The sequence below is a fragment of the Sciurus vulgaris genome (assembly GCF_902686455.1).
Source record: "Sciurus vulgaris genome assembly, chromosome: 7".
Lineage (NCBI taxonomy): Eukaryota > Metazoa > Chordata > Mammalia > Rodentia > Sciuridae > Sciurus > Sciurus vulgaris.
In genome coordinates this window covers 134,941,991-134,964,744 of record NC_136467.1, presented here as the reverse complement: position 1 = coordinate 134,964,744, position 22,754 = coordinate 134,941,991, and the positions used below count along the sequence as shown (strand labels likewise).

The window sequence follows — 22,754 nt, the reverse complement described above, 5'->3', positions numbered from 1 at the left end:
TGCTGAGCCAGACAGGTCATAGGTCACCTCCCAGTGACAAACCATGGAGTAAATTCCCAGGCCCCTTGTAGCAGGTGTCAATTGGATTTCGAGAGGTGTGAGGGCTGAGGCACACTGCACATCTGTGCTCTGGAGGTCTGCTCGGGGATCTGCCTCATATTTCAGGATTTTCATTTTTTTATACTGGCTCATTTACAGATGTTTGATCAGGTGTGAACTTCTACCAAGAAGACCATAAAAAAGAAATTTAACAAGTGAGTCTGAAATGCCATACGAAGGGTCAGACTTTACACGAATTACGTACTGGACTTTAAAAATGAATAGAGTTGCTCTTTCTTTTTAATTTCCTTGCAACGCTCATGGAAGGCAGGTTCAGGAGTTCACGGTGCCTGCGTGGCTGATGGTCAAGCAGTCACACAGCCTACCTTCACTCATGTTGTTCCCTACTCCTGAAATGTCCTTTCCCTCCTCTTCACTTGGCAAAACCCTGCCGATTTTCTAGGCCCCGTGCAAGCTCCTCCACTTCTGAGCCTCAGTACCCAGGACCCAGCCAGGAGAAATCCTAACTCTCCTGGTGCGGTGCCTGTCTCAGATCTTTAGTAACATCAGACATTTATTGAGAGCTTACTATGTGCCTGGACCTGTTCATTGCTTCCCATGTGCACATTCCATTAATAGTTGTGAAAAGTCTCTCAGGTGGGAAATGCCATTACCCTCATTTTACAGATGAAATGTTAAGGCACAGAAAGATTAAATAGCTTCCTGAGATCATCACATGGATAAGAAATGGCCAAGTCAGGGCCTGAACTCAGGTTCCTAACCAACTTTAAGATGTACAGGCAGCCATTTTAGTAACGTATGCATTAGTTTTCCCTCCTAGGTTATAAGGAATTATACTTCGGGGCTGTGTCTTACTCCTCTGAGCATACCCAGCATTTTATTTAATGTTGTTTATTTATTTAATTTTATTTATTTTTGGTGCTGGAGATTGAACCCAGAACCTCTTGCATGCTAAGCCTGTGGTCTACTTCTGAACTACACCTCCAGCCCCTTAGGATTTTATTTTGAGTAAATGAATACACACACATACACACACACACACACATACTCTAGTGTATGTAAACACATTCAAACTACAGAAAACTCTAAATATAATACATTATGGCCCCAAGTCAAGTTTCTGTCTCCACACTTGACACTGTTAATAGCTTCTTGTTTCTTCTGGAAGTTTTGATGTACACACAAGCACAGATATACATGCCCCAAAGGATTTATCCAAACAGGGTCACATTGTAACATGTTCTTTCCTAGCCTAAGTACATACAGTCAAGTCTAAAGAAGGTTATTTTCAACTCATAAAAAATGAAAACCTATTGAGGGAATGATTCATGGTATTTCAGTTAGCTATGACACCTTGACAATTCTATTGATTTGGGTCCATCAAAATTATTATTCTAACCACTATGGATATCAGTATGGGGGCTCCTCAAAAGACTAGGCATAGAACCACCATATGATCCAGCTATACCACTCCTGGGTATTTATCCTAAGGAATTAATGTCATCATACTATCATCATACATGCACACCCATGTTTATAGCAGCACAATTCACTATAGCCAAACTATGGAAACAGCCTAGGTATCCATCAATGGATTGGCATATATACAAAATGGAATCTTATTCAGCTATAAAGAAAAATGAAATTATGTCATTTGCAGGAAAATGAAAGGAACTAGCAACGATATGTTAAGTGAAATAAGTCAAACTTAGAAAGTCAAGGGTCATGTTTTCTCTTATAGGTGGAAGCTAGAGAGGAAAAGGAAAAGAAAAGTGGGGGTGGATCTTATGAAAATCAAAGGGAGACTAGTAGAGGAAAGGGACCAGGGAGTGGGAGGTGGGAGTGAAGAAGAGCTAGGGAGTGATATTGGTCAAATTATATTATTATATTGTGTGTATGTATGGATATGTAACAATAAATCCTATCATCATGTACAATTATAATGCACCAATAAAAACATGGAAAGAGAAAAAAGTTATTGTTCTAAGCATGTAGTGGTAACCTAAAATCCTCTGGAAAAGAGGGAAAGAATAAGGAAAGAGACACAGTTGTCCCTCCGTAAATATGAATTCTGCATCCATGAATTCAACCAACTGTGGATAAAAATGTTTGAAAAAATTGTATCTGTACTGAACATGTGCATGCTTTAAACTACATAAAAAAGAAAAAATAGAAAAAAGACCAGCAGTGTAGAAGAAGGGGATCGGGGAAGTGAGAAGGGCAGGGAAAGAGAAAGTACTGGGGACTGAAGTGGAGCAAATTATATTCCATGCATGTATGATTATGTCAAAATGAACCCCACTATTATGAATAACTATAATGCACTAATAAAAGTAAAATTTTTAAAAATGTGGCAAAATAAATATAATAAAAATTTACCATTTGAGCCATCTTTAAGTACAGCATTTAGTAGCAGTAAGTACGTTCACGTGGCTGTGCGACCATTATCACCATCCATGTCCACAATTCTTTTCACCTTTCCAAATTGAAACTCTGTACCCATTAAACAACTTTCCATTCACCCTCTCTCCAGTCCCTGGAAACCACCATTCTACTTTCTGTCTGCAAATTTGACCACTCTCACTCCCTCAGAGAAGTGCAATTGTGCAGGATTTATCCTTCTGTGGTTGGCATATTTTACTTGAGCATAACGTTCTCCGGGTTTGTCCATGTCATAGTGAATGTGAGAATTTCCTTCCTCTGTGAGGCTGAATGATAGTCCATTGTATGTGTATATATATACACCACATTTTGTCCATCCATTCATCTATCCGTGGACACTTTGGTTGTTTCCGTCCTTTGGTTATTGTGAATAATGCTGCTGTGGACAGGCATATAAAAATAGCTCTTCAAGTTCCTGCTTTCAATTCTTGTGGGTATTTATCCAGAAGTGCAATTGCTAGGTCATATGGTAATTTTATGTTTAATCTTTGGAGGAACTTTCATACTGTCTACCACATCAGTGGCACCATTTTGCATTCCCACCAACAGTGTGCTCAAGGTTCCAACTTTTCCCCATCTTCACCTATGCCTTTTTTCCCCCCCATTCTGTGGTTTGGCCCTTTATTATTATTGTTTTTTTTTCACCCAAGAAAAAAATTATTCTTCACCTTGGATTTGGATGGGAGTGGCTATGACTTACCTTTGTTTTGAAAAAGAATTTTTTTAAAAGTCAGATTCTCTAGTGAAACACAGCTCAAACACATTTGCCAGCCTATACTTAGGCCTAAATGTGTGATATGACTTTTAAAAGGTACTGGTTGCCTGGGCAGGTTTTGGGGTATGGAATTGATCAATTCATGTTTTTATGTACATGTCTATATACTACAAAGATAAACAAAGAGAGAGGGGGGGGGGGAGAGAAAGAGAAAGAAAAGGTAAAATGTAATGGCTCTCCCACCCAGTCCTGTTGGTTCTTAGTGACCTCCCTAGGGAACTCCAGGCAATTAAATCCTGTGCTGACTCTTGGGGTGGAGAATGTGCTCTCTCTAGTATAATACCAGTGGCAGCTTTGTGCTAGCTGTTATGTAAAAGGGAGACTCTTCTTCCAAATGTCAGGGTCAAGCATGGACACTCCTGTTTCAGCAGTGGTGACAAAGACTCAACACCGGGACACACAGAGAACCTTCTCTTTTGGCAGGAGAGGAGGTGGTCACTGCACTGCTCTGTACAGATCTTGAAATCACTAGGTGAAGGAAAGACAAAATCAAGTTAGTGTTTTTGGTGCTCTTCTTTTTCCAAAAACACTTTCACATTATTCACTGTACCCTGGTCTCACAATAACCTTTAGATCTAGTGGAAAGTATGCCCTTGTGACAGACACATAGTCTTTGAGATACTAAATGACTAAATGCCTTCCTTCAGGGCATGTGGTTAGTCAGCCAAAATGGAACTGTTATGGTTCTATTTATTGTGACAAAAAAAAAAAAAAAAAAGAAAAGAAAAGAAAAGAAAACAACCCTGAGATAATCAACATATAAGGAGGAAAGGTTTATTTAGGCTCATGGTTTCAGGGGTTCCAGTCCATGATTACTTGGTCCCATTGCTTTGGGCCTGTGACATCACAGTACATCATGGTGGAGCTCATGGCAGAGAAGGCCAGTTCATCTGATAGTGACTAGGAAGCAAAGGACAAGGAAGAGGATGATCCAGGGGGTCTCAATATCCCCTTCAAGGGCACACTCCCAAATGACCTAAAGACCTCCCAGTAGGCCACACCTTTTGCAGGTTCCACCACTTTCCAATAGCACCACAGGCTGGTGACCGAACCTTTAACACATGGGCCCTTGGGGACTCTTATCCAAACCACAGAACCCAGCATCCAGGTTCTAGACCAGTAATTGGTTTTGATGGAAATTATGCCACCTGGGAGTGAATGCTTCATGGATTTGAATAACCTGTCTTCTGTAGGACTTTCTAGGGTTTGAGACAACTTATTCTGTTGAGTGGTAGCAAAGAATACTCCCATGTGTCAGTGTGTTGAAGTTCAGTGTGACTCTGTGTCTGAAGTCCAGTTCTGTGAAGAGAGATACATCTCAGACCGGCTTTCTTAACTTCAGTGGATATCAATCAGTACCCTTCGAAACCATTAGATATTGGATTTAGCCTATATTTAGAAACCATTGGTTATAACTGTCATGATCATTAAAATTAGCTTTTCAAAATACAAATGTCACAGACTAATGCATTTGCTGAATTTCTGCTTAGCATAAGTCAGAGATCAGTTGCAATGTTACATCCCTACATCAAAGGTAGTGTCCTTTGAATGAATGCTGGTTTTCTACTTAGGTTTACATGACCTGAAGTGCACATACAGATATGGACAAGCTACTCTTATGCAGTCCATCTTCTGGAATTTGCTAGCTAGGACCTGCGTGTCAGAGAGAGCACATGGATGCCCACAAGCACAGCTGATGAATGCTGTTGATAGACAAAAGGGAACCAGCTGAGATTTACAACTTTTCTCCACAGAGGTCATCCATTGGCTCAGGTGGCCTCTGCTGAATATGAGCCCTGGAGCATGATGAAGCTGTCGTTGGAGAGAGAGAAAGATCAGTGCTTGTGGGTTTTAGGTTACAGTGAGTATTAATGGGAACACGGTGATGGTTTCTTTAAATAAACCATCTGTTAACAGAAGTATCTCTTTGGCTTTCAAAACAAAAGATAAGAAAAACTTACTTTGAATGGTGAACTCTGATATATATATATTTCAACATATATATTTAACTGTGTAATGTACAGCTTGTATTTTTATGATTTATATTTTGCAAAAGTACCTATGCCAAGGATGCCATGATTGGAGGAAAGAGCTTTGGTTACTCTGAGAAACCTTTATCATTTGTATGTTGCTCATTTGCATGAAATTCTCAGAGCCTACTTTAAACTTATATAATTCAAAATTTGCCTTTTTTTAAAATCTGAAGATATCCAATTTTGGCCTTTTTTCAAAGTTGTTTTCAATTAGTGGATAAAGTTAGGCATTAAAATGCATGTCTCAGATGCCTTTCCAAAGCATCTTAGCACCTTATAGTTTTTCAGATAGTGTCACCTTTAAAATGGTTCATGTGCAATCTTGTGCATTCCATGTGGCTGTCAGACCACAGCAAATTTCATGCAGGAATCATGCAGAAAATTGTCCTCCTGAGTCAAAGTAAAGCAAAGTTTGAAAATGAAGAGTCTTGTCCCCATTTCATTTCATCTTTATTGAGCCATAAGTAAGATAATTTAATGAGAAAATTTGAAAGTAGTTGGTAGCTAGGAATATGTAGGACATGCAACCACCTGATCATGAAAGTAGGGGAATAATACATCCAAAGACCCTAACAAAAATTTATGACATGTGCATCTTGAGAAAATGCCATGCTACCCTCATCTCATTCTCTTTGCTTCTTGCTTACTACACATTAGCTGATAAGGGCAATGTCATAGTTTAAATTAATTTCTGATTTTAAGTTTCTTACTGGGTGCTTGTGGGGAATCCAGAGGCATGCACATGAAATAACAAGAGGTGGATAAAGTGTGGCTGACTAAATAACCATACCCATCATGCATTACTAGACTGATAAGAACCTGGAGCTGTGGTTCTTGACTTGATTTCTGTTGTGTCATGCATGAAAGAGAGTGTTTCCATCAGAGTTCCTTTCCCAGGCTGGGCAGTTATATATAATGCCTGGCCACAAGCCCACCTCTGCCCATTCCACCAATGAAAGCACTCTAAGCTATTTTAAGACAATCTGTGCACGACTAGGCCTTGTCCCTTTGCTTCATCCTGTTTGATCTTTCTAACATCAACTTTAAAGAATACTGAAAACTAACATTTCTAATCTAACGAAGCATAGGGCTTGAGAGCTCCTTGACACCAAACTGGAAGCCACGTGCAGGAGTGAGGACTGGAATTTAGTGTCAGAAAACTTGTAGATGAGGGAAGCCTGAAGTTAGTATACAAACACTGATTTTTAAAAATCTACTTTTGATACGTCTACCTGAAGTCACTCCAAGTGGACTTTTCTCTTACAAAGAAATTTCAACAGGACTAATTAGTATAGTTAAACATTTTAATATTATAAAGAAATTATTTCTTATTTTAATGCAATAGGTATTCAAGGGTGGAAGATTTTATTTTGGCTTTGTAATGTTATTGCTTGAGGACAGGGATGGTATTTTATTTCTCTATTGCCAAATTCCAGCATCTCCCAACACACTGTTATTGACCCTCATTAACCAAACCTGAAAGAGGTGTCTGGCTAGAGCTACGGAATTCACTTTCCACTTAGAAAAGTGTTTCATATTAGAGAAATAGTAGTTAGCAAAGCTTACCCTACAGAGATGTTCTTAACCCTTGACTTAACATCAAAGTCATATTGGTTGCCAAAGAAAAATATATGGATGTTTCTTAAAATGGAATTTCAGAGTAACATTTCTCTGGATTCCCATTTGTTGGATTCCTGGTATTAGTAGTATGCCCAATATCATTAGGGATTTCTGGGGCTTACAAGGCCTTGAACTCTTAGGTGGGTGAACCTCTTTCATAAACTGTTACCAGTCGGGGTACAAGGCACAGATCTGTGTACAAGGCACAGATATGGCTCTGCCTTGTTTTGGGTGAGACTTCATACCCTACTGGAGGATACATAAAGAAGACACAACTCTCATAGCACTATCAATAGAAACTGGTACAATAGGAAGGCAAGTGTGTTAACCTTCCATTGCTATAACAGAATAGCTGAAAAAATAAAATTAGAAAAGGAAAGGTTTATTTTGGCTCACAAATAAAATTAGAAAAGGAAAGGTTTATTTTGGCTTTGAAGGTTTCAGTCCATGGTTGGGCAGAGCCATCGCTTTTGGGCCTTTGGCAAAGCATTATATCATGTCAGGGAAGAGGGTGGTGGAGCAAAGTCATTCACCTCATGGAAGCCTGGAAATAAAGACAGAAAAGGATTGGTATCCCACTATCCCCTTCAACCACATGCCCCCAGTGACTTAAGACTCTAGGCCTCACCTCTGAAAGGTTCTACCACCTCCCAAAAGAGCCACAGTTTGGGGACCAAGGCTTTAACATGGATTGTAGGGCATTTTGGATCCAAACTATAGCACCGAGTCAATTTGGGGTGTAAGATGTTGATGTAAGATGATGTTACTGTTTTGATGTGTAGAGTTTGAAATTCATACCAAATATGAAGACCTATTATTATAAGAATAAAGACCAAATTTTGGAATTTTGATGTGAAGTTAAGTTGAGAGGGCTTATGAGTTTTCCAAGAGGAATAAATCTGCTCAATGTTCACAGATGTCAAGTAGACTAGAAGATGGGAGAGCTAGTAGAATGTTATGAGAAATGTCAAATAGCTTTCAGTTTCTGATTGAGAAACTACCAGAAAAAGAATCTATAGCAGCCTGAATCATTTATTATTCTCAAATCAAGTAAGTCAAAAGTATCTTCTAAGAGAATGGGGACAATCTGAAATCTAACATGTTCATGACTTGAGAAGGGAAGTTAAACTTTTTAGGTTCTTTTTTTTTTTTTTTTTTTTTTTAAGTGCCATATCAGATTTTTCTCATTTCGGAAGAAACCAGATAGTGTTGTCAAGGATAGGAGTTGTGCAGGAAAATATACCAAAATGTGTAAGCCAGAAGATGAACACAGGTCTTATAATGTAAAGATTTCTGCATCAAAGTGACCATGTTACTTCATGGGAACCAGAACTTTTAGTTACGCGGTGGAGTCCAAATTAACAAGCCAAAAGATTAAGTGGGCTGGAACATATAGTCCTGGGTAAACCAAAACAACCACCCTTGTGAGCAATTGAGAGCTGCCAGAATTCCTAAACCTATTAACTGATTTACTTCTGGGCTGCCTGAGACTAATGAGATGAATAACTTAAGTCAAAGTAAATATGATTTTTTGATACTGGATAATTCCTTCTGCTTTGTTACCAGAGGAATGGAAATGTGAGCCATGGGTTTTTTTTTCTCCTGCAGCCAAAATGACAAAGAAGGCTGTAAATTTTTGACCTTGAACTTTGATGAGCAAAGAAGTCACAAAACCATTGAAGGAGAGTGTAGCAAAATAAAATGCTCAAAGACAAATTTTATTTATTTATTTTTATTTTTACAGACTGAATTTTGATTATTGTACACACAAATGGGGTATGAGTTTTCAATAAAATTGGGTTTCATCAAGGGATATGCATTGTAAGCATACCATTTTATATTTCTAAGTACATGTATGTTTGTAAAGTCACTTAACTTTCTCAACTTTTATTTTGAAATTGGTGTTTATTTTGGAGCTGGCATACTTTGATTATTTCTTGAATTTAGTAATTTCTTTAACATTATTAATTATGCAAATAAAACATGGTTTAGAGAAAGTAGGTTTCAATATAGGGTTGAGATTAATATTATCAAAATGCCTATTTTTTAATTTTAATAAGATATTAGATCACCTAGGAGGAAAGGGTTATGTACACTCTGTAAACATGAATTTGGTTAAATCAGTATTGATGGAACCAGTATTTCAATAAAAATATGATGCATATGACTGGTATGTAATTTCATTAAAATATATACCCATTTTATGTAATAAACTACCTTTAGTTGTTTAATCACTTGAAAAAATAGACTTAAGGATTTTGAGTCAAGGATTTTTTTTTTTTTTTTTTTTCAGCTGGAGTTCCCATTTAATAGAATATAAATTTTCATAGAAATAAAATCCTTCTTTGGTTAATTTTCTTTAACATTCAAAAGAAAAAGTGCAATTTGATGTTTATTGTCACAAATGTTAATAGAGAAAAATTTCAAGGTGATACAAGCTAAAAGTAGAATTCGTAAAATGTGCTTACACTTTTATAGCATCTACCTGGAAACTGAACTTACTGATTTTTTTCAAATAACACTACTTTCTGTTAGATAGGAGTTTGTGCCAATATGATTAATTTTGTGGAGATGAATTAAGAAATGAACAACTGCAAGTAATCACATATGAAGAACTTTCTGTGTTCAGGTTTGACTGATGTTGCTCTAGTAGGTTACACATACATTTGTGTAAATGTGTTCCACCAATAATGAGATCAGTTTGAAAAATATATTGCTATATTACTGAATTAAATAAAAATGAAATATTTTATAATGATTGTTAAATGCCAAATTGAACTGATCTCATTATATGTGAAACTCAAGTATATTTAGACTACTACCTAAATTTTAATACATGAAAATAATGAGATATGACCAGAATAGGTGGAAAAAGTTACTTGTATTTTTTAGCAGTTTCTTTCTTCATAGTGTAGATTTATTTTCAGCTACTTGATGAAATATCTTAGGATTCATGAAGTTTGTAGAACCTCCCAGTTAACAGAGGAAGAACAAACAAATGTGGTCCTGTGTTGTTTATGCAGGTATTTTGCTCTTGATGTTTACTACAGGTTGCTACCTCTGTGCATAAGGCTGTGTTCACAAGGAAGAAAAAGTTCATTAAGAGCTTTGAGAAAGGTGCAGCTGCAGGTAGTAAACACAGATGAGGCATGGTTTTATATAAGGCTTCTAACTGGAAACAGATTTTAATTCTGTTCTTGAAATACCTGTAATTGAACTTTCCATCTGAGATTGTGCATTTCTTCTGCAGAGGCCAGTTGTCACCTCCTTGTAGGCATTTATTTATTTATTGCTTTTCTGGGTGTAGTTCAGTAGACAGTCTCCAAGAAAGAAGAGCAAGTCTGCACTGCTCCTGGCTTCCCATGAACACATGCCCTGCATTATATAGCTCTTCTTTTTTCTCCCATGAAGAATTCCAAGTGGAGTTTTCCAGAAGCTGAGAAAGTAAGACAGCCCTCCTGGTTCCCGTGCGTGCACAGCCAAAGTCAAGACTTAAGACTAGATACTTAGCACAGGTCTTGTTACAGTTTGGATTCAAAATGTCCCGCAAAGGTCCATGAGTTAAAGGCTTGGTCTTTAGTCCATGGCACTATAGGGAGGAGGTGAAACCTTTAAGAAGTGGGCCTAGTGGGTGGTCATTAGGTCATTGGGAGCATGCCCCTGCAGGGTATTGTGGGATCCTGGTCCCTTCCTGTCTCTCTCACACCCTGGCCATGAGGTGGAGAATTTTGCCACACACTCCCTCTATGTGGTGCTACCACAGGCCTGAAGCAATGGGACCAACTGATGATAGAGGTCTCCAACACTGTGAGTCAGGATAAACCTTATACCAGACATGGTGGTGCACGCCTGTAATCCCAGCAACTCGGGAGGCCAAGACAGGAGGAGTGTGGGTTCAAAGCCAGTCCCAGCAACTTAGCAAGGTCCTAGGCAACTTAGCAAGACCCTGTCTCAAAAAAAAAAAAAAAAAAAAAAAAAATCAAAGGACTGGAGATGTGGCTCAGTGTTTAAGCACTCCTGGGTTCAATCCCAGGTACAAACCAAACAAAAGCAAAAATAAAACAAAAACACCTTTTTCTTATAAAGTTGTTTATAGCAGTCAGTCTCCCCCTTTTCCTAATGAATGAGTGATTCAATCAGTTGATGTTTGTCATATGCAAGACACTGAGTCAGATCCTAGAGATACTGAGATGCGTAGGCAGGGTCAGACATGCAAGCAAGTAATTTCAACACAACCTGATATGTATACGAAAGATGTATGGCCAACAAAGGTGGAGGAAAGGTTGACTTCTCTTTCAGTATAAGGATATGGGAGGGGAGTGTTTCAAGAAAGAATCCACGAAGGGCAACTTTCCTGAGTTAGGTGTTGAATAATGAGTAGGAGCTTCCTATGTTTTCTCAAAACATGCTACCTGTACTACTCACATTTACAGAGCTTGTGAAAAATGTTCTAGGGCTCCAACCCAGACCGACTGGGGAAGGTATGGGAAGAAACCTTATAATTCCAGGGCCATTGTCCCAAGATCTAGGGTTGGCAAAGGTGTTGCTTCCAGTAATTCTTCTGTTTCTTCTTCCCTCGTCATCCGTGACTCTCTCCTTGATTTTCAAAGCACACTTCCTGCTTCCCTAACTTGCAGGGATAGTATAAACACAATAAAAAGCTTTTATTTCACTATTGAAAAATACATGACCCTCAGCCATGTGCCTTCATATTCTATTCCTGTTCATTGGTCAGCACTTTATCTTATAGCTGGGAGTTGACAGTTGTTCACCTGTCAGAGCTGACAAGACCACAGAGGTCCTGAGCTAGATCCCCTGCAAACACCAAGAGATTACTCTTGGCATGGTTTCCATTGTACCTTTGTACCTTAATGTTGCTTTTCTCTGAGACCAGAGTTTAGTCAATCTCTAGATCCAGAGATTAGAGGAATGTTTTACACACAAGACATCAAGACATGTACCTTCTTTACTGAGTCCCTGCTGGGAGTGTTGGGCAGGTGTCAGAGTCTGGACATTCTGAGAATCTCACTGATGTTCTACACAGTGCTGGGTTTCTATGGCTGACTCCCTTCAAGGCCAGTGGACATCTGGACCAGCCAAGCAATGACTGGGATCCTTTCTCTTTACTCACTGTCTTTCTTCTGACTTTATCTCATATATACTTTTCACTTTTTAGATTCTTTGTGGATGGAGGCAAGATTTAAGTAAACACACAAGGCCATGATGAGTATTTTATGAAATATTTTCTTCACTCCAATTTATTATTAGATTCGTTCTTCTCGAATTTTAATGTGCATGGGAACCACCTGGGGATTGGTGAAGGTACAGGTAGGTGGTGGGAAGGGGCTCAGATTCTGCTTTTTTTCTTTTTTTGTTTCTTGTGTTGTTGGGGATTGAGCCAAGGGGCTCACACATGCTAAGCACATGGTACATCACTGAGATACACTGTCAGCCCAAGATCCTGTGTTTCTTACAAGCTCTCAGGTGATACTGTTGCAACCGATCCATGGATGCACATTAAGCAGAATGGACAGGACCACTGTTTGAGGGCAATCAGAAATGATTAGTATTTATCTAGAGTTTGTATTGCACATTCCAATTGCAGAAACATTTATAGGAGCTTTGTAGGTTCTCATTGCTTTTCAGAAGTAGCTTTTTGATTGCTACTCTGCTCTGCAGTATGCTTATAGCATTTTCTATGCACAGGAAAACCCAGAAAATGAAACCATTAGGAGTTTAAATATTTTGCTCAGTGAGTCTCAGTTTAGATCTTGAAACATCCCTACAACCTGCAGGACCACTCTTCTCCTCACTTGAGGACACTCTGAATTCTGCTCTGTCTTCTGTCAGCATGCACCATTGCAGGGAGCCAGTCTGCTGGGAGAGGTCAAACTGAACCTCACTTAGAACAGGAGACAAGACGAAAGATAGAGAGAGAGAGAGATAGAGAGAGAGCGTGTGAGCGAGAGAGAGAGAGAGAGAGAAGAGTGAGAGAGAAATGGAGAGAGAGAGAAAGAGAGAGAGAAATAAGCCTAAAATAAAAATTTTAAAAAGCATACCAAGGGCCCCATTCAAAATGAATGCTCTTAAAATTTTGGTGGGAAGAAATCAAAGGATTTATTGGGTGATGAAAAAAACACTGTAAACTTCAATTATGAAAACATTCCAAGGTTTGGTCTTGTGTAGAAAAAAAGAGGAATTTTACTAAGTAAGACTCAATTCAATCAAATGAACATAAAGGAACTATAATTCTGTTTGAATTTGGTTATTACACACACACACAGATTCACGCTCATCATTTCTTGGTAGACTCACAGCAGTCTCTGACATGTTCAGTGTTCTCGGGGTGAGAAAATCCCAAGGAAGCAAAAGTATGACATGACATATGGTTTTCAGATAGATTTTTGTATAAAGTGCTATAAATAATTCTGTGCTGTGTAAGGTGACATTTCTCCACACTTCCTCTAGCTGCTGGCCTCTATTTATTATATTGTGACCAAGAAGCAAAGCAGGAGGATTTCAGGCAAAGGTTGGCTTTCTTACTTGCAGGTTTTCTTGTATGCCCCATAGATCATTTATGGAGGGAAGATTTTGGGGCTCCCATGCAGTCCCCTAGACTGATTTCCATGAACATATCCCTGATTCTGGGGTGAGAAAAGAGCAGTGGTTTGCTGGATAACTCACCCTGGATGGGATGAAAGGCCTGGGCTTGTGTGTGGAAAGAATAGGAATTAGACTGTCATTCCAAACTGAGTCTGACTTGAAAGGGGGACTTGGAACAAAGGTCAGAGTGACCAGAGCTGACAGAGATAGGGGATCCCAATGTGTGTAGTACTTTAAACACTTGGTTGTGAGTAGAGTTAAAAAACAAAACAAAACAAAACAAAAAACCAGTATCCAGGACCCAATTTTATCAGAATCTTTAGGAGTGGTACACTCAGGCATTGATAAACAAAGGAGGTTTTGGGCAAACCAAGGCAGACTGGTGAGATGGGGATGGCAGGCAGAAGGAAAAGTCACATTAGTAGTTTGAGAAAAAAAGAGTAGGTAAAGTGAGAGGGTTCACTTTTTCCCGTTTGGGGAGGAGGACAAGTAAGATGGCAGTGGGAAGGAAGTAAAAAACATGAATCTGTTGTAAGACACTTTAGGCCAGTTTAGCCATCCAGGATAAGATGCGGAAAAAATAAAATCCGTACTATCCAAGTACCCAATGTAACTAAACGTTAGGTGAAGGTGTTTAATTTGTTCATTTTAACTGGTTTGTTTAAAATTGACAGAAACAGGCTGGAAAGAAGCATGGAAGAGAGCAAATATTTATAATCATTTGTAGCTGTGTAGCCTGAACCTTGATGGCAGCAGGGCAGATTTTAGAAGGGACTGACCACTCTGTTCTCCATCTCTGCCTTCTGTGGCCAGCCTCAATCACCGATCTGTTCAAACCCCTGAGAACATGTCATCTGTATGGTCTTTGCACTGGCCTAGTATGCATCAAGGCCTGGGTTCAGTCCCCAGGAGAAGAAAAAAGGCCTGTTGTTAATAAGTAATAAACTAAGAAGTGAAATTGACTAACAGTGTGCTCTGCTGGTTTTTTTCTTGCTGGTAGGGGCTATGAAGTGCAGCAGTACACTTTTAAAAAATATGTGCTGCTCAATACATATTATAATAAAGTAAGTTATCCATATGTCTTCACTTGACAGATGTTCCCATTAGACTTCCTGAATTGGCACCTCTAATTCAGGCCCTTGAAGAGTCCTATTGACTTGGTTCTTGAATGAAGTACTGTTCACAGAATTGCAGATGCATCCAAGGCTCTCATTTTCCTGACAGGGTTATTTTCTCAGGTGACCGATTCCACTTGATGTCATGGGCAGCCCAGAGAGGAGCCACTGAGTTCTGAGGTCAAGGCCAACATTTTCCTTCCTGGATTTGGTCAGTCAGAAGCTGTCCTAGCTCATGCCATGCCAGTCCCCACAGACTACAAAACAGGTTGTGCTTTGTGAGAATTCCTTTTATCCGCCTAGGACTTTGGAGTATTTTCTCACTTACTGCAGAGAGAATTTGAGAGTGTTATGAGGATGAACAGAAATAGATTTATTTTTACAAATGATCTCTGAAGCTATCTTTTACATTCAGGAAAGGAAAAGTACTTGACCTTTCTTCTGAAAACTATTTTCTTTGTTTCTTTTAGGATTTATTTAATTTCCTTTCCTCCATTAGAAACCTAATCAAAATTTAACAAAGTCATCATAAATTGTTATGATTTTGCTTTTATGTTTCTAGGTATGAGGTTAAAATAACTACAGTGTTATCCTAGAACGTCCATAAGCAGTAACGTGGAAAGCCACTACTCAGGGTGCACAATCTGGTTATTACCCATATGTGATGTTATAAACACAACTTTCCATACAACTATAATCCTCAAATGCAGGACTGTGGATATCACTTAAGATTGCTTAAGTGAAGCAAAGAATACAGGGATTGGCAGAGGGATGGATTCGAGATGGTCCCCAGGGCAGTCTGATGACAGAGTGTTCTCACAACGAGAGCACCATGCCTATAAGCACCTTTTCCCTTCATTTCACAATCCTTCACCAAGTATTTTTAGAACCCTCACCCCACAGTTTGACACTGAAAAAACAAAGGGTAGAAGACTCCATATTCTAGTCATGGGACAGGTGCATCCCCTTAAGGCACAATCTCAGAAAGCGATCACACTGCTGTTAGGATCCAGTGAAGGAAGCCACTCTCTCAGCCTTGATGTTCTTTTAAGATTAAATTCATCATGGAATTGATATTTTAAAACTTATTTTATTGAATGGCAATGAAAGAGGAAGTAAAATTGCCCAGTTAAATTAATTTTCCTTTGGATTATTCCATCACTTACAGGAAAAAGAAGTTTTAATGTAGTCTTGGGCAGGTGTATAGTATGAGGTGAGAGAGAATTCACCTATGGACCACGCTGCCCACCTGCTCAGGGCTGGATCTTGAGGCAACAGTGGACCTTCAAATGGAGACAAGAATATGAAGTGCATGCATATGTACAGTTGGTTAAATAGTCAAAATAGGCATTTGAGCAATTACTCCTGACCTCTTAAGAGCAATATATTGTAGGAGCAAAAATATTTTGCAAGACTTGAGCTGATAGTTCCAATGTTGTACTTGTTCTTGAATCTAATTAACTTGGTTCTCCAAAACACATATTTCAGCAAATCAGAAGGTGATAATATAGCTATCTAGAAGCATGGTCTCCAAACCATTTTGATTTTACACTGCTTTCAGTAAAATATTTTTAAGCATGTTCCAATATGCTTATAACTTTATTCTTATATACACATTGATAAATAATCCATGTATATTTTATAATTAACATTTAGTATATTATGGAAGCTTATAAAATTATATACATGTCCAATTTTATTAGTGTACATCTTCAAACATAAATAAAATATAAATTTTAAAAGAATGTCTTAGTACAGGCTACTATAGCAAATTACCATAGACTCATGACTTAAAACAATAAACATATATTTCTCACAGTTCTGGAGGCTGAGTCTGAGATCAAGGTACCAGCAGATTCAATGTCTGGTGATGGCCCGTTTCCTGGGTTGAAGGTGGCCATCTTCTCATGTTCTCACATGCTGGAAAGTAGAGAGTGAGTAAGCTCTCATGTCTCTTCTCATAAGGGCACTAATACCATTGAGGAGGGTTCTACCTTCATGACCTAATCACCTTCCAAAGACCCCCCCCACTCAGATGGACATCAGGGCAAATGCTGAATTGTACAGTCAAATTCCTTTTGGCCACCAAATTGGACATTAGGATTTTGATATATGAATTTTAGGGGAACACAGACATGCAGTCTGTAAGATATGAAATAAATAGAAATGAGTTCTAACATTTCCTTCATGTTCCCTGGGTACATGCACCTCCCTCGGGGACACATCTAGTGAGGTGAAGTGAAGAGAACCAAGCTATGTTTTGAAGATTTAGGCATCTGTGCTATGTCCCCCTTCTTCCCTGTGTCATCTTAAAACCACTAGTAAATTATTTATAAAAGGAATTGTCAAATAGTAACAAAGGCATCCATATGTGAACATACAAATGAACTAAGTGACTGAATAAGGGAATTGGAATGAAGTGAGGTCCTTTGGTTTATCTCAGCCATTGGTGCCAACTCAGCAGAGGAACACAATCCTTGATGTGGTTTTCATCCCATTAATGGGATGATGATTTAAATGGTTTCAGGAACTTCATCCTAAATAGCACTGATCAATCCTCTGTAGTCCATAGAAAACAAGCTTCATTTTTGGACATCAAACAAGATATAGCTATAGTCCTGTGCTGTTTAACAGCTTCTACACAGAACTCAAAAATGCAAAGTAAAAAGTTGAAGTTCAAAAAGGTTTTGGTCTAGGGACAGAAAAGGAGAACTCAAGTTGTGTCATTGGAAATTCTTCAGTTAAAAGTTCCTCTAGATGTCAGTATTACATAGGGAAATGAAAATATAATAGCCTATGGCAATGAATGAGGGCCTTCTTACATTATTTAAAAGGTAAAAACATATGTGAAATATAATTGCCAAAGGAACAAACAACATTTTTTGGAAACTGACTTCTTATATACCTCAGGACCGAGGAGTTCTGTTGGTACCTAAAGAATGTTGGCAAAGCATGTGGACATTTACCATCTGATGCATAGGTGACTTTTGGGGCAAATACTGACTGATCAGTGCTTCATAGAATAGCACAGCCAAATTCTCAATTTTGCATGTTTTGATGGACTGAAATTGACCAATTCACACCCGTTTTCATTTTTAAGTACACATTTGCTTTTTACCATTGTGTTTATGCCACACAGGATAAGCCCAGAAGCACAATGTCTATTTATACCCCAGGAATTTTCATTTAGAAAGAGAATCATTGAAGCCAAGTGCAGTGGCTCATGCCTGTAATCCCAGCTACTCAGGAAACTAAGGCAGAAATATCATTGAGTTTGAGACCAGCCTCGGCAACATAGCAAAATCTTGGCTTGAAAAAAAAAAAATCAAAACAAAACAAAACAGAGAAATCTTGAAAGAAAAATTTGTAAAATGTTATAAACACAACTTGGTAATATTTCTTATTTGGCTGTTGAATATGCATTTTCAAAATTGAAATTAAATAGTGTCTCTTTTTCTCTTATTCCCTCCCCCTTCCTAGTTAATTCTAATCTTTCAACCAAGAAATATTTACCTCTTCTCTTTTAATCTCATTTCCTGTGGTGCCAACTACATAGATCTCAATATATATTAATAATGTAGCGTGGCTATGGTCCTTCTTCTTTTTTTATCTAGTGGAACAGTGTGGTGTAGGTAGTTACTAAGAGCACAGAGTGAGCTAGACAACTGAGTTAGAATCCGGGCTTCATCTATAAAATGGGATGATAGTCTCTATCCCAAATGGTTGTTATGAGGAGCAACCAAATTGATTCTTGTGATGGTTATGAGAATAACTGGCCCATTGTCCATGCTCAGTAAATGTTAGCGGTCATCACCATCATCTCCATCATCATCATCATCACCAGTCATTACTACTGTCGCTACCATCATCATCATCATCATCATCATCATTGTCATCATTGCTATGTGCTGGTCCCTGGACTAAGCACCAGGAGTCTAAAATGAGCCAGTCTTTTTGCCCATTAGAAGCCCATAGTCTAGTGGGAAAATGACAGGGGAAATAAGCTTCAATGAAGTGTTGCAAGAGATAACAAGGGTGGGGCACATACCAAGTTCTGTGTAAACATAGAGGAGGAGCTGCCTGAGGAAGCTGGAGACCAGGTTCCCTGCCATCTCTGCACTTGGACTTTGAAGAGAAACTACAGATCTAATCTACAACCCTGGCTTTCTACAGATTTGCTACTCATGCCTCTGTGTTGCGAGGTCCCCAGCTTAAAGATGGAAACACTTTGAACCTGTGGAACTGCTCCTTGAATCATTTAAAAGTACACATTGCAATTTGTCTTGGTGACTATGCTCTGACTTACATGATGATTCATGGTCACAAATCCCCCAAGGCAAATTGTTAAATTGTTTCAGTTTCAAAGAAAGAGGAGAGGAGAGAGAGGAAAGAGAGAGAGAAAGAAAGAGAGAGAGAGAGAGAGAGAATACATTCTTTGGATCTCCATACAATTTCATAAATTTCTAGTACATAACTTTGGAATTGTGATAATTTGGGTGGGTGAGGCTGATGTTTGCATTTTATATGGTATTTTAAAGGGATTTGCTAAACTAACTCAAAGAATCCAGGATGTGAGAAGAGTTTTTATCCACTTAGGAAAAGGGATATTTTCTCTAAGCAACATAAAAACTCAACTTATAAGAAGCTTATTTTCTTTCACTTTCTGTTTGCAAAATCATTCACATAAAAACTCTCGTTTTTATTTGATTTATCTATATGAATCATATTGAGGCAACATAAACAGAGGTCAAAGGTGGTGCATACATTATCAGCATTCTTTAATCTATGCATGAAGATGGGCCACCTACAAATCATGATAGGATTCTACAGTATTTCTTTGAAAATAAGTGAGTTTATTTGTTTTAGGATAGAATTTCATTATAAGATTAGTACATATAGGATTTCAATAATTCAGACTGTTCTGTCCACTACATGTCTGTTAATTTTTGTGTCTTTTGCTGTGTTGGAATTATATAATACCATGATTCTTAACCTGGAGTATTTTTACACTTAGGGGACATTTAGCAATCTCTGGAGACTTTTTGTTTTATTAATATTATTGTGATTGACAAAGTTTCAGATAGGCAAGAGGTGTAGGTTTTGAGATCTATTGTACAGCAGAGTGAATATAGTGAACAATAATGTGTTGTATGTTTTAAAATAATTAAGAGAGTAAGTTTTAAATGCCTGGAGATGCGTTTGGTTGTGACAGTGGGGAAGCAGGATGCTACTGGCATCTTCTGGATAGAGATCAGGGAAGTTGCTGAACACCTATAATGCTCATGATGTTCCTTACCACAAAGCCTTTATGCAGCCCCAACTGTCAGCAGCAATGAGGTTGAGAAATCTCAGGTAACCTCAATTACTTTCGTATCCACAGGCTAAGGAGAAGGCGTGGTCGAACCCTGGGCTGAAGGAAAAGACACTTGTCAAAGGTGAAAGGACATCAGCCCTCACAGGTAACAACATCCTTAGAAGACTAATTGCAGACCAAGAATCTGCTTTGAAAATCCTGCTATTTGTCTTATCCAGAGGAAGCTACATGTTTAGAGAGAATTCTTGTTTTATGAATGCTTTTTTCTGATTAACTTTGGGTCCCATCAATTACAAAAAAGAAAATCTCTTAAAATCCAATTGTCAATCAATTAATCATATTTCCTTCTACTTTGCTATTAAAAATGTATGTTCACTGATAAAAAAGAAACCAGAGTAGAGTGGCATGATATGAAGCCAAACTTACACTGATCACATGCATTCTCCATTAAAATATTTTGTATCCTGTGGTGGCTTTTAGAGAGATCTACCCAGAAGAACCAACTGTCATCTGAGAAAGAAAACATTGATAAACTCAACAAGAAAAATTCTGAGAAGACCAATGCTCAGAGAAGTTTTGCTGTATGTCATACAGAAAGGCAAGACAAGGCAGAGGCATCTGCTCTAAGAAATTGCATAGAGCCAAGAGGGAATGTAGATGGAAAAGGTATTTCTTGCACAGAAAACTTGAAGAGAAAAGAAAATAATAGTGCTGGAGATGATAAGCAAGTCACTGTGGATAAAAATGAATGTCCAGTGCTCAAAGGAGAGAAAAACGGGGTCAATTCTCAGGAAGAGGCCAGTGGAAAAGAAGCTGAGGAGGAAGGAAGGTCTACAACAGCAAGAGCAACCGTGCTGGACAAATGTTCAAATAAAAAGCAGCATGTTGATAAAACTAACGGTGATCAGTCCCATGAAAGGTAGGGTACAGCACTACATACCCACAACTGATGTTTCTTAGGGATCTATCCGCCATTACAGTTCAAGGTCACAGTGAAAAGAAAAATGAGGAGAGTTTTAAACTAATGATTTAGAACCCAATTTCCTGGCTCATGTAGATTTTTTTCATGGTCACATTCTTACCCTTGTTTTTCTTCTTGTCTCTGATATTTTAAGGCATTTTATTGTTTTGTTTTGTTTGGGTGCTGGGGATTGAACCCAGGGCCTTGATCATGCTCAGTGTGCATTCTACCACTGAGCTACATCCCCATCCCTATATTATTGCTTTCCAATCTCCTACCATCATATAGATGAAGACAAAGTTCATAAATATTTCCAGTAATCAACATTTTGTACAGATCAAAGAAAAAGCTTTTTTTTTTCTTGTTGTTTAGCCATATAGAACACATTGTCCTTAAGATCAATGATTAAATAATGATTAGATTTAATTGTAAGTCAGAAACCTAAATATGACTAAGTTTATTTAGTCCATTATACAGAACAAATTGGCTATTTACACCCAAGAATTGCAAGACATAGATTATTGAATGATTCTCTTCCTCAAATGCAAACTTGCACATGTAAATTCGGAAAATTTTGTAGCTAACTGAAATTAATTGCTCTAGGTTATGATGACCCATGGTATCTATTTGGAACAAAGGGCATCCAAACACTTGTGTAGTCCTTTTTAGGGATTGAAAACATAATTCTTGTTTAACTTTAAAATAATATACTTGAAACCTAATCTTGGATAAATCTAACTTTCCATACATTAAATATAAACACTGATGATTATTGAAGTCCATCGCTGCAAAGATGTACTTAGTAGGTATAGGAGCTGCCCCCAAACCGGAAATTAGGTCAATTCTTCTATCACCCAATGTTCCCTCAAGACTGATAATATTCAGAGAGATTATTGCTTCTTGTATTATACAAGTAATTATTTCTCTCTTCTGTAAATAAAGGAAAAGGAAAAAATGAAGAACAAATTAATTAGGTTTCCATACAATGGCCACTTTTGTAAAGAAGTGAAGTACCTTAGGGTCACCATGAGGTCTTGGGGACTTTCTCTGGATCCTGGTAATTTACATAGATTCTAAGGGGAGAACCCACTGCTTCATTCGGTCTCCAAACACTGAAATGGTCGTCTCTCTGTCTCCGAACTCACATCCTCTTCACCAGAACACCATTTGTAGGAAAGCTTTAGTTCTGAGAATTTTGACCATCTGAGCATTTTCTCTTTGAAACTTTGAGAGCTGCAACTGGATTTTATTTTCCAGGTGCATCAGCAGTGCCAAGACCATATCTACACCAGGAGTCCCGGGAAATTCAGCAACAGGATGCACCTTCCAGCATGCTGAACAAACGGAGTCAGCTGGCAGCAGTAAGCGCAGAGTGACTGAGGAGTGCTTCATCAAGGAGGACAGCAAAAAGAGCAGAATAGATCTAGTGGGTGCAGGTGAAAAGCACACATTTAAAGGGACCCAGGAAGCCAGTCAAGCCCAGAGGAGCTTACGGGGTCAACCCCTGGAGTCTGTGGAAATGAAACCCTCCAGAAAGCAAGATCCAGTGGCCCTATTGGGTAGGAAATGGCTTTTATTCTGGCCTTTTAAAACTTCCTAACCTTTTCCAGCAAGCATTCCAACCAAGGCTTCATTTTCCTAACGGCCTGAAGGAGACTTAAGCCATATGGATGCTGTTGGTGTGTTTAGCTGGGGCACTTTCTTTTTTTTTAAGAAAAACACTGAAGTCATGAATGCCTCCAAGTGAATGCTCTCTTGACAACATTCTTTCAGCATATTCATAGTGTAAGAAGTGAATGTCCATTCAAATCAGATTCTCAGATGTTGACGG

At 38.4% G+C, this 22,754-nt stretch overlaps 1 protein-coding gene across 10 annotated transcripts in view; it reads left to right on the top strand.

The window, feature by feature from the left end:
- MYLK4 (myosin light chain kinase family member 4) overlaps positions 1 to 22,754 on the top strand; it is a 104,915-nt gene that overhangs the window by 56,100 nt on the left and 26,061 nt on the right. For 6 of the 10 annotated variants that reach the window (XM_079148403.1, XM_079148406.1, XM_079148401.1 and 3 more), the window contains 3 exons: positions 20,029 to 20,107; positions 20,443 to 20,881; positions 22,181 to 22,482. In XM_079148403.1, coding sequence (XP_079004529.1) covers positions 20,029 to 20,107; positions 20,443 to 20,881; positions 22,181 to 22,482 — 820 coding nt within the window. The remainder of the gene's footprint in view (positions 1 to 20,028; positions 20,108 to 20,442; positions 20,882 to 22,180; positions 22,483 to 22,754) is intronic. The other 4 variants (XM_079148409.1, XM_079148410.1, XM_079148402.1 and 1 more) reach the window with 2 other exon arrangements.